At 46.6% G+C, this 12,351-nt stretch overlaps 1 protein-coding gene across 1 annotated transcript in view; it reads left to right on the forward strand.

Annotated features, from left to right (window-relative positions):
- LOC126417089 (orexin receptor type 2-like) overlaps positions 1-12,351 on the forward strand; it is a gene marked incomplete at its 5' end in the record, with an annotated part of 145,116 nt that overhangs the window by 58,782 nt on the left and 73,983 nt on the right. Inside the window, one exon of the mRNA XM_050084983.1 lies at positions 5,962-6,099. Within this exon, the coding sequence (XP_049940940.1) occupies positions 5,962-6,099 (138 nt within the window). The remainder of the gene's footprint in view (positions 1-5,961; positions 6,100-12,351) is intronic.

Here is a 12,351-nt window from a genome sequence, read left to right on the forward strand (position 1 = left end):
CACATCCAACTGCCGAACACTAGACGCTGTTCACATCCAAATGCCGAACACTACACGCTGTTCCCAACCAACAGACCAACACTACACGCTGTTCACATCACAGACGAACACTACAGGCTTTGAACATCTAACAGACCAACACTACATGCTGTTCACATCCAGCATTCTCATCCAACTACCCAACACTATACGCTGTTCACATCGAACAGACCATTACTACATGCTGTTCACACCCAAATGCCCAACACTAGATGCTGTTGACATCCAACAGACCAACTCCAAATGCTGTTCACATCCAACTGCCCAACACTAGACGCTGTTCGCATCCAACAGGCCAACACTACACGCTGTTCACATCCAACAGACGAACACTACGCGCTGTTCACATCCAACAAATCAACACTACAAGCTGTTCAGATCCAACATACCAACACTACAAGCTGTTCACATCCAACTGCCCAACACCACATGCTCTTTACATCAAACAGACCAACACTACACGCTGTACAAATCCAACAGACCAACACTACACGCTGTTCACATCCAACTGCCCAAAACTACATGCTGTTCACACCCAAAAGAAAAACACTACACGATGTTCACATCCAACAGACCAACTCTTCACGCTATTCACATCCAACAGACCAACACATCACGCTGTTCACATCCAACATACCATCGCTAGACACAGTTCACATCCAGCTGCACAACACTACACGCTTTTGATATCCAACCAACCGACACTATATGGTGTTCACATCCAACTACCCAACACTATACGCTGTTCACATCCAACAGACCACACTACACGCTGTTCACATCCAACTGCCCAACACTACACGCTGTTCACATCCAACAGACAAACACTACATGCCATTCACATCCAACTGCCCAACACTACATGCTGTTCACATCAAGCAGACCAACACTACACGCTGTTCACATCAAACAGCCCAACACTAGACGCTGTTCACATCCAACAGACCAACACTACCAGCTGTTCACATCCATCAGACACTACACACAGTTCACAATCGACAGTACAACACTACATCCTGTTCTTGCCCAACTGCCCAACACTACACGCTGTTCGCATCCAACTGCCCAACACCACACACAGTTCACACACAACAGACCAAAACTACATGCAGTTCATGTCCAACTGACCAACACCACATGCAGTTCACATCCAACTGCACAAAACTACACAATGTTCACCGCATACACACCAACACTGCACGCTGTTCACATCCAACAGACCAACACTACACGCTGTTCACATCCAACATACCAACACTACACACTGTTCACATCCAACTGCCCAACACTACACGCTGTTCACATGCAACAGACCAACACTACAAGCTGTTCACATCCAAAAGAACCAACAGACATGCTGTTCACATCCTACAGACCAACACTACACGCTGTTCACATCCAACAGAACAACACTACACGCTGTTCACATCCAACAAAAAAACGGTTCAAAAGGCTCTGACCACTATGGGACTCAACTGCTTAGGTCATTAGTCCCCTAGAACGTAGAACTACTTAAACCTAATGAACCTAAGGACATCACAAAACATCCTTTCCCGAGGCAGTATTCGAACTTGCCACCGTAGCGGTCTTGCGGCTCCAGACTGCAGCGCCTTTCACCGCACATCCACTACGGCCGGCTCACATCCAACAAACCAACACTACACGCTGTTAACATCCAACAGACCAACACTACACGCAGTTCACATCTAACAGACCAACATTACACACTGTTCACGTTTAACAGCCCAACACTACACACTGTTCACATCGCGCTGCCCAAAACTAGACGCCGTTCACTTCCAACAGACCAGCAATTAACACTGTTCATGTCTAACTGCCCAATACTACGTGCTGTTCACATCAAACAGACCAACACCACACGCTGTTCACATCCAACTGCCCATCACTACAAGCTGTTCATATCCAAAAGACCAACACTGCACACTGTTCACATCCAACAGAACAACACTACACGCTGTTCGCCTCCCACAGACAAACACTACAAGCTGTTCAGGTCCAACGCTGTTCACATCCAACAGACCGTCACTACACGCTGATCACATCCAAAAGAACCAACTGTACATGCTGCTCACATCCAACAGACAAACACTGCATGTTGTTCACACTCAACTGCCCAACACTACACGCTGTTGACATCCAAGCGACTAACACTACATGCTGTTCACATCCAACTACCCCACACTACACGCTGTTCACCTCCAACAGACCAACACTAGAAGCTGTTCAGGTCCAACAGACCACTGCTACACGCTGTTCACCTCCCACTGCCCAACACTACACGCAGTTCACATCCAACAGACCAACACTACACGCTGTTCGCATACAACAGACCAACACTATATGCTGTTCACATCCAACAGACCAACACTCCACGCTGTACACATCCATTTGCCCAACACTACACACTGTTCACATCCAACTGCTCAACAATACACGCTGTTCACATCGAACAGACCAACACTACATGCTGTTCACATCCAACAGACCAACACTACATGCTGTTCACATTCAACAGACCAACACTACATGCTGTTTACATGCAACTGCCCAACACTACACGCTGCTCACATCTAACAGACCAACACTACACGCTGTTCACATCCAACAGACCAACACTTCACGCTGTTCATATCCAAGTGCTCAAACACTACACGCTGTTCACACACAACAGACCAACACCACATGCTGTTCACGTCCAAATGACCAACACCACATGCTGTTCGGAACCAACTGCACAACACTACTCGCTGTTCACATCCAACAGACCAGCACTACACGCTGTTCACATCCAACAGACCAACACTGCATGCTGTTCACATCCAATAGACCAACACTACATGCTGTTCACATCCAACAGACCAACACTACATGCTGTTCACATCCAACAGACCAACCATACACACAGTTCACATCCAAAAGGACAACACTACACGCTGTTCAGATCCAACAGACCGACACTACACGCTGTTCACATCCCACAGAACAATACTACAGGCTGTTCACATCCAACTGCCCAACACTACACGCTGTTGACTTCCAAGTGACCGACACTACATGCTGTCCACATCCAACTGCCCAACACTACACGCTGATTACATCCAACTGCCGAACACTAGACGCTGTTCACATCCAATTGCCCAACACTACACGCTGTTCACATCCACCTGCCCAACACTACACGCTGTTCACATACAACAGCCCAAAACTATACGATGTTCTCATCCAACAGACCAACACTATACGATGTTCTCATCCAACAGTCCAACACTACACGCTGTTCTCATCCAACAGTTCAACACTACACGCTGTTCACTCCCATCTTCTCAAAACTACACGCTGTTCACATCCAACAGAACAACACTACACGCTGTTCACACCCAACAGACCAACACTACACGCTGATCACATCCAACTGCCCAACACTACACCCTGTACACATCCAACAGACCGGCGCTGCATGGAGTTCACATCCAACTGCCCAATACTAGACGCTGTTCACGTCCAACAGGCCAACACTACACGCCGTTCACATACAACAAAACAACACTGCACGCTGTTCACATACAACAGCCCAAAACTATACGATGTTCTCATCCAACAGACCAACACTATACGATGTTCTCATCCAACAGACCAACACTACACGCTGTTCACACCCATCTTCCCAACACTACACGCTGTTCACATCCAACAGACCAACACTACACGCTGTTCACATCTAACAGACCAACACTACACGCTGTTCACATCCAACAGACCAACAATACACGCTGATCACATCCAACTGCCCAACACTACACCCTGTTCACATCCAACAGACCGGCGCTGCATTAGTTTACATCCAACTGCCCAATACTATACGCTGTTCACGTACAACAGGCCAACACTACACGCCGTTCACATCCAACAAATCAACACTACACGCTGTTCACATACAACAGGCCAAAACTATACGATGTTCTCATCCAACAGACCAACACTATACGATGTTCTCATCCAACAGACCAACACTACACGCTGTTCACACCCAACTGCCCAACACTACACGCTGTTCACACCCAACTGCCCAACACTACAAACTGTTCACATCCAACTGCCCAACACTACATGCTGTTCACACACAAAAGGCCAACACTACACGCTGTTCACTTCCAAAAGACCAACACTACATGCTGCTCAGATCCAACTGCCCAACACTAGATGCTGGTCACATCCAACATACCAACACTACACGCTTTTCACATCCAACAGATCAACACTTCACTCTGTTCTCATCAAACTGCACAACACTAGACGCCTTCACATCCAACAGACCAACACTACACACTGTTTACATCCAATTGCCCAACATTACACGCTGTTCCCACACAACAGACCAACACTACACACTGTTCACACTCAACAGACCAACACTACAAGCTGTTCACATCCAACACACCGGCACTACACACAGTTCACATTCAACAGAACAACACTACATGCTGTTCATGTCCAACAAACAACACTACATGCTGTTCACATCCATCTGCCCAACACTACATGCTGTTCACACACAACAGACCAACGGTACATGCTGTTCATGTCCAACTGCCCAACACTACACGCCGTTCAGATCCAACTGCCCGACACTAAATGTTGTTGACATCCAACAGAGCAACACTTCATGCTGTTCACATCCAACTGCCCAACTCTACACGTTGTTCACATCCAACAGACCAACACTACACGCTGTTCACATCCAACAGACCAACACTACCAGCTGTTCTCATCCATCAGACCAACACTACACACAGTTCACATTCAACAGTACAAGACTACATGCTGTTCTTGTTTAACTGCCCAACACTACGGGCTGTTCACATCCAACTGCCCAACACTACACGCTGTTCACACACAACAGACCAACACGACATGTTGTTTGCGTCCAAGTAACCAACACTACACGCTATTAAGATCCAACTGCCCAACACTACACGCCGTTCACATCTAACAGACCAACACTACATGCTGTTCACATCCAACTGCCCAATACTACACGCTGTTCACACGCAACAGACCAACACTACACGCTGTTCACGTCCAACTGACCAACACTACATGCTGTTCACATCCATCAGACACTACACACAGTTCACACACAACAGACCAACACTACATGCTGTTCACGTCCAACTGCCCAACACTACACGCTGTTCACATCCAACAGACCAACACTACACGCTGTTCACATCCAACGGACCAACACTACGGGCTGTTCACATCCAACTGCCCAACACTACACGCTGTTCACACACAACAGACCAACACGACATGTTGTTTGCGTCCAAGTGACCAACACTACACGCTATTAAGATCCAACTGCCCAACACTACACGCCGTTCACATCTAACAGACCAACACTACATGCTGTTCACGTCCAACTGCCCAACACTACACGCTGTTCACATCCAACAGACCAACACTACACTCTGTTCACATCCAACAGCCCATCACTACACGCTGTTCACATCCAACTGCCCAACAACACTCGTGAATAACTTCCAACATCGAGTCCAACCAGCCACAGACTGCACACAGCGCAGTCAGCAATTGTAATATAGAGTGCTACGTAGCGTTACCAACATAAAAACCTAAACAGCCTACTTACAATATGAGCGCTCCCAGTAAGGCGCCGTAAGGAACGTAGAATCTGATGAAAAATAGTGTCTTTTAGACAAAAGAGTGGAGAGCAATATGATGTACTGGAATCCTGAACTAAACCAACCTGTTTCAGAAAAAAAGTGTCTCTTTACTTGTTGAATACCCCTCGTACTCTGTCGAGTGTGCTAGTTTCACAGCAGCGGCGTCCTCTGACTTGGTGCGATGCCTGTGTACAGCGCCGCCGCTGACGAGCTTCGCCAGCCGGCGCAGTGCCATGGGCGCCAACGCGGCCACCGAGGTGCAGCTGCGGTCGCGCCGCAAGGCGGCCAAGATGCTGGTCGCCGTCGTCGTCATGTTCGCGCTCTGCTACCTGCCCGTCCACCTGCTCAACATCCTCAGGTGCGTACCTTGCCTACCCACTCCATGACCCCCTCTGTGTTTTAACGTGACGGAGTGTTTGATGTGTGCATATCCTACTACCGTCCATGCTCATTGACGTCCGTCTCTTCTATAATCCTAGAACATATTCTGAGCTAAAACATTGTAAAAGGACTGCCTCTTCCACGCCACCAAACATGGATTCCGAAAACATCTACACTGCTGGCCTTTACAATTGCTACACCGAGAAGGAATGCAGATGATAAACGGGTATTCCTTTGACAAATATATTATACTAGAACTGACTTACGGTTACATTTTCACGCAATTTGGATGCATAGATCCTGAGAAATCAGTACCCACAACAACCACCTCTGGACGTAATAACGGCGTTGATACGCATGGGCATCGAATCAAACTGAGCTTGCATGGCGTGTAAAGGTACAGCTGCCCGTGCAGCTTCAACACAATACCACATTTCATCAAGAGTAGTCACTGGCGTATTGTGACGAGCCAGTTGCTCGGCCACCATTCACCAGACGTTTTCAGGTGGTGAGAAATCTGGAGAATGCGCTGGCCAGGGCAGCAGTCGAACATTTTCTGTTTCCAGAAAGGCCCGTACAGGACCTGCAATATGCGGTCGTGCATTATCCTGCTAAAATGTAGGGTTTCGCAAGGATCGAATGAAGGGTGAAGCCACGGGTCGTAACACATCTAAAATGTAACGTCCACTGTTCAAAGTGCCGTCAATGCGAACAAGAGGTGACCGAGACGTGTAACCAATGGCACCCCATACCTTCACGCCGGGTGATACGCCAGTATGGCGATGACGAATACGCGCATCCAATGTGCGTTCACCGCGATGTCGCCAAACCCGGATTCGACCATCGTAAACAGAACCTAGATTCATCCGAAAAAATGACGTTTTGCTATTCGTGCAACCAGGTTAGTCGTTGAGTGCACCATCGCAGGCGCTCCTGTCTGTGATGCAGCGTCAAGGGTAACCGCAGCCTTGGTCTCCGAGCTGATAGTCCATGCTGCTGCAAACGTCGTCGAACTGTTCGTGCAGATGGTTGTTGTCTTGCAAACGTCCCCATCTGTTGACTCAGGGATCCGTTAGAGCCATGCGGATAAGATGCCTGTCATGTCGACTGCTAGTGATACGAGGCCGTTGGGATCCAGCACGGCGTTCCGTATTACCCTCCTGAACCCACCGACTCCATATTCTGCTAACAGTCATTGGATCTCGACCAACGCGAGCAGCAATGTCGTGATACGATAAACCACAATCGCGATAGGCTACAATCCGACCTTTATCAAAGAGGGAAACGTGATAGTACGCATTTCTCCTCCTTACACGAGGCATCACAACAACGTTTCACCAGGCAACGCCGGTCAACTGCTGTTTGTGTGTGAGAAATCGGTTGGAAACTTTCCTCATGTCAGCAAGTGTTAGGTGTGAATGCTGTGAAAAGCTAATCATTTGCATATCACAGCATCTTATTCCTGTCGGTTAAATTTCTCGTCTGTAGCACGTCATCTTCGTGGTGTAGCAATTTTAATGGTCAGTAGTGTATTAATAGATAGCCAACTTGCGCTTTTCGCGTATGACATCCTGAAAGCCAAGGACCAAGGCAATCAGAGGGTTGCTGTGTTTCTTGAATTCCGAAAAGCATTTGTCTCGATACTACACCTACAATTACTAATAGTAGTACTTTATACAAATGAAATTTGTGACTGAATTGACGATTTCTGGGTAGCAAGATGCAACTTTTTATCTGGATGGAGAGTTCTCTACAGCAGAAGGAGCTTCACTCGTTCCCCAGCAAAGTTTGTTGGGACCCTTGTTGTTCATTACGTATATTAACGAGCGGGCAGAAAATATTACTTGCAGCATCAGAATTTTTGCAGCTGCCGCAATTGTCTATAACGAAGTACTATGTGAACAAAAAAAGCACCGTCCGAACAGCCTTGAATGCCCAACAGAACCGACCGGCCGCCAAGCCATCCTCAGGCCTGAGACATCATCGGTTGTGCATACGGAGGGGCATATGCTCAACACACCGCACTCCCATCCCGTATCATTTTTCGTGACCGGTGCCGCAACTTTTCAGTCAAGTAGCACCTCAATTGGCCTCACAAGGGCTGAGTGTACCTCGGATTCCTAGAGCACTCTTTAGTCTCGGACGGTGACCCATCCAAGTGCTAGCAAAGCTCAACAGCCCCTAATTTCGGTGATCTGACGGTAACCGGCGTTACTACTGCGACAAGGCAGTATATATATAAGTTGCAATCTTGGCATCACATTTGAATCTTATCAAGTTCTAACTGGACATTTGTGCAGCCTTGTTTAAACAGCAGAGAGAGAGAAAGAGAGAGAGATAGAGTCGCATCTGGAACCAGTAAACTCATACAAATACCTGGATGAAATGATTGCATAAGCTCAATCACAGGCAATACGCATGACAAGTGGGAAACTTTGGCTTGTTGGCAGGGTCTAGGAAAATGTAGCCAGTCTGGAAAGGACACTGCTTATAAGTTACTTGTGCATCCCATCTTATAATAGTGCTCAAGTCTATGGAACCTGTACCAAATAGGACTAACAGTCGATACTGAACGTATTCCAAAAAGGGCGTCACAAGCGGTCAAAGATTTATTTGACTCTCGCGAAAACGTCACAGAAGTGCTAAGAAACTAACTGGTAAACAGTTGAAGATACACACAAGTATTCATGTTCATGTGAAAGGGTACTTACAAATGTAGGGGATCTCGTTTTAAGGGAGGAATCTAGAAATATTCTTCAGCTCTATTCGTATATCTCTCGTAAGAACTGTGATGCTAAAACCAATTACAGGACGCACTGAATCAATCATTCTTACACTATTCCATATGCAATTGGAACGGGAAGAAACCCTAATATGTGGTACCTTGCTAAGTACCCTCTACCGTGCACTTCACTGCGATTTGGAGTCTCTTTATGTAGACGTAGAAGGAGCTGGCCGTGGTTCGTCAAGAGTTCAATACGTTTCAGGTAGCTGAATTGGTGTGTAATGTTTGTGCAACAAGTGAAGAACCAAATAGTATCCTTCGAGTATCACATGCTCGGATCACGAGCTCTGCTGCCGAGGCACCTTCCACAGTACCCGATAAGGTTTTATTGCATTCGTCACGATGTATTCTGGATTATCTCTGGTCCACTTTCCTCAAGACAGAGAACAAATATGAGGGCTGTCCATCTGACGCCTCCCATTCACCTTATGTACGACAATGTAACAAGGTAAAGAATGAGGAGGATCTCCGCAGAACCGGCGAGGAAAGGAATATATGGAAAACACTGACAAAAAGAAGGTGTGCAGGATGATACGACATATGTTAAGACATCAGGGAATAACTTCCATGGCACTACAGGGAGATGTGGAGGGTAAAAATGTAGAGGGAGACAGAGATTGGGACATATCCAGCAAATAAGTGAGGGCATAGGTTGCGAGTGCTACTCTGAGATGAAAAGGCTCGCATGGGAGAGAAATTCCTGGTGCGCTGCATCAAACCAGTCAGAAGACTGATGACACAAAAAAAAGAACATGTGTCCACTTCTACAGTAGGACCTGAGTGGACACTAGGGGGAGGGGGACCCTTATTTGTCGAGAGTTGCAATCTTAAGTTGGTTATGGAGCAAAATCTAAGGCAAGAAAGCCAACCGATGTGCTGTCATTATATCTACCAGTGTATCTGCCTGCTGCTATCGAGAGTGCATGGTGCTGTCATCTTCGCATTTCAGCTCATGTCAGTATCAATGACACCTGTTGCTTGAATTTTAAGGCCATCCTCAGTTCTTACAGACAGTTGGCAGAACTGGTGAACGCCTACTCACTGGATGCAAGCTGGGCCTATTCACTGTGCGCAAACTGGACTTAACATTTGCAATATTGTACCCTTGATTGGGTGTCCTCTGGTTTGGAGCCGGTTGGAGGGTCACAACCAGAAGCTTTGTCGATTCTGCGATTGTCTTTGGCTGCAGATTCCTGAACCTGGACAGTCCAGAGACAGGTAGTGCTACTTTCATTGTTTTCAACAAGAAGTGTCAGCTATCAGCCGCCTTTAGTGAATTAGCAATCTAGTTAAAAGTTGATTAACTCTCTACAGTAAATTGATTTCTTAGGGTTTATTACTGAATGACACGAACCGATGGATAAGACATTGGATTCGCTATCGGTTTAAGAAATTTCCGTCTTATGTCAAAGCGGTAGGTGGATCAAAACAAAATGTCACTCTGTGACCAAAACGGTAATGAAACAGAGGATGACAGACTAAAGGCCGAAATACTAAATGTCTTTTTCCAAAGCTCTTTTACAGAGGAAGACTGCACTGTAGTTCCTTCACTAGATTGTCGCACAGATGACAAAATTGTAGATATCGAAATAGACGACAGAGGGATAGAGAAACAATTAAACTCTCGCAAAAGAGGAAAGGCCGCTGGACCTGATGGGATACCAGTTCGATTTTACACAGAGTACGCGAAGGAACTTGCCCCCCTTCTTGCAGCGGTGTACCGTAGGTCCCCAGAAGAGCGTAGCGTTCCGAAGGATTGGAAAAGGGCACAGGTCATCCCCGTTTTCAAAAAGGGACGTCGAAGAAATGTGCAGAACTATAGACCTATATCTCTAACGTCGATCAGTTGAAGAATATTGGAACACGTATTATGTTCGAGTATAATAACTTTTCTGGAAACCAGAAATCTACTCTGTAGGAATCAGCATGGGTTTCTAAAAAGACGATCGTGTGAAACCCAGCTCGCGCTATTCGTCCACGAGACTCAGAGGGCCATAGACACGGGTTCCCGGGTAGATGCCGTGTTTCTTGACTTCCGCAAGGCATTTGATACAGTTCCCCACAGTCGTTTAATGAACAAAGTAAGAGCATATGGACTATCAGACCAATTGTGTGACTGGATTGAAGAGTTTATAGATAACAGAACGCAGCATGTCATTCTCACTGGAGAGTAGTCTTCCGAAGTAAGAGTGATTTCAGATGTGCCGCAGGGGAGTGTCGTAGGACCGTTGCTATTCACAATATACATAAATGACCTTGTGGATGACATCGGAAGTGCACTGAGGCTTTTTGCGGATGATGCTGTGGTATATCGAGAGGTTGTAACAATGGAAAATTGTACTGAAATGCAGGAGGATCTGCAGCGAATTGACGTATGGTGCAGGGAATGGCAATTGAATCTCAATGTAGACAAGTGTAATGTGCTGCGAATACATAGAAAGAAAGATCCCATATCATTTAGCTACAATATAGCAGGTCAGCAACTGGAAGCAGTTAATTCCATAAATTATCTGGGAGTACGCATTAGGAGTGATTTTAAATGGAATGATCATATAAAGTTGATCGTCAGTAAAGCAGATACCAGACTGAGATTCATTGGAAGAATCCTAAGGAAATGCAATCCTAAAACAAAGGAAGTAGGTTACAGTACACTTGTTCGCCCACTGCTTGAATGCTGCTCACCAGTGTGGGATCCGTACCAGATAGGGTTGATAGAAGAGATACAGAAGATCCGACGGAGAGCAGCGCGCTTCGTTACAGGATCATACAGAAAGATACGTATATAGCTTCTTTCCTGTGTTTATTTCGTAGATTCTTACTTACATTGCGTGTGATTTTCGTATAGGAGGTGTAATTCAGGCAGATTGTAGCGCAGTCGTTAGGCATTTGTTTTGTTTTGGTATGTCAGTGGCACTTGTCTGTCTAGTAGGCTCTCAGAGACCACTGTGGCCTGAGCTTCAAATTGGTTCACATCGACAGCGCAGAAATATACGTCTATAGCTTCTTTTCTGTGTTTACTTCGTAGATTCTTACTTAAATTGCGTGTGAGTTTCGTATATGAGGTGTAATTTCGAGTAAATTCAGGCAGATTGTAGCGTAGTCATTAGACATTTGTACAGGTTAGTTCATACATTCTTTGCGTGCTTCCCTTGCATTATCTAGGCATGGACTCGTGTTTCAATAACTGTTGTTCAACATCGATTAGAGTGGACAGGGACTGTGATTGCTGTGTTCGGATGAGGGCTGAGTTGGCATCCCTTCGCTCACAGCTGCAGGCGGCGCTGACTTCGGTCGTGCAGCTTGAGGCTGTTGCCAATGGCCACCACTGTGGGGAGCCGTACTTGGGTATCACGGGGATGTCAACCTCGTCTCGTCTGTCCCCAGATCGGTCTGCCGCTGTGGTTGCCCCGGTTGCTGCCCGCAGTGGGGCTGAGCCCTCGCCTG

This window comes from Schistocerca serialis, chromosome 8 (genome assembly GCF_023864345.2).
Source record: "Schistocerca serialis cubense isolate TAMUIC-IGC-003099 chromosome 8, iqSchSeri2.2, whole genome shotgun sequence".
NCBI lineage: Eukaryota > Metazoa > Arthropoda > Insecta > Orthoptera > Acrididae > Schistocerca > Schistocerca serialis.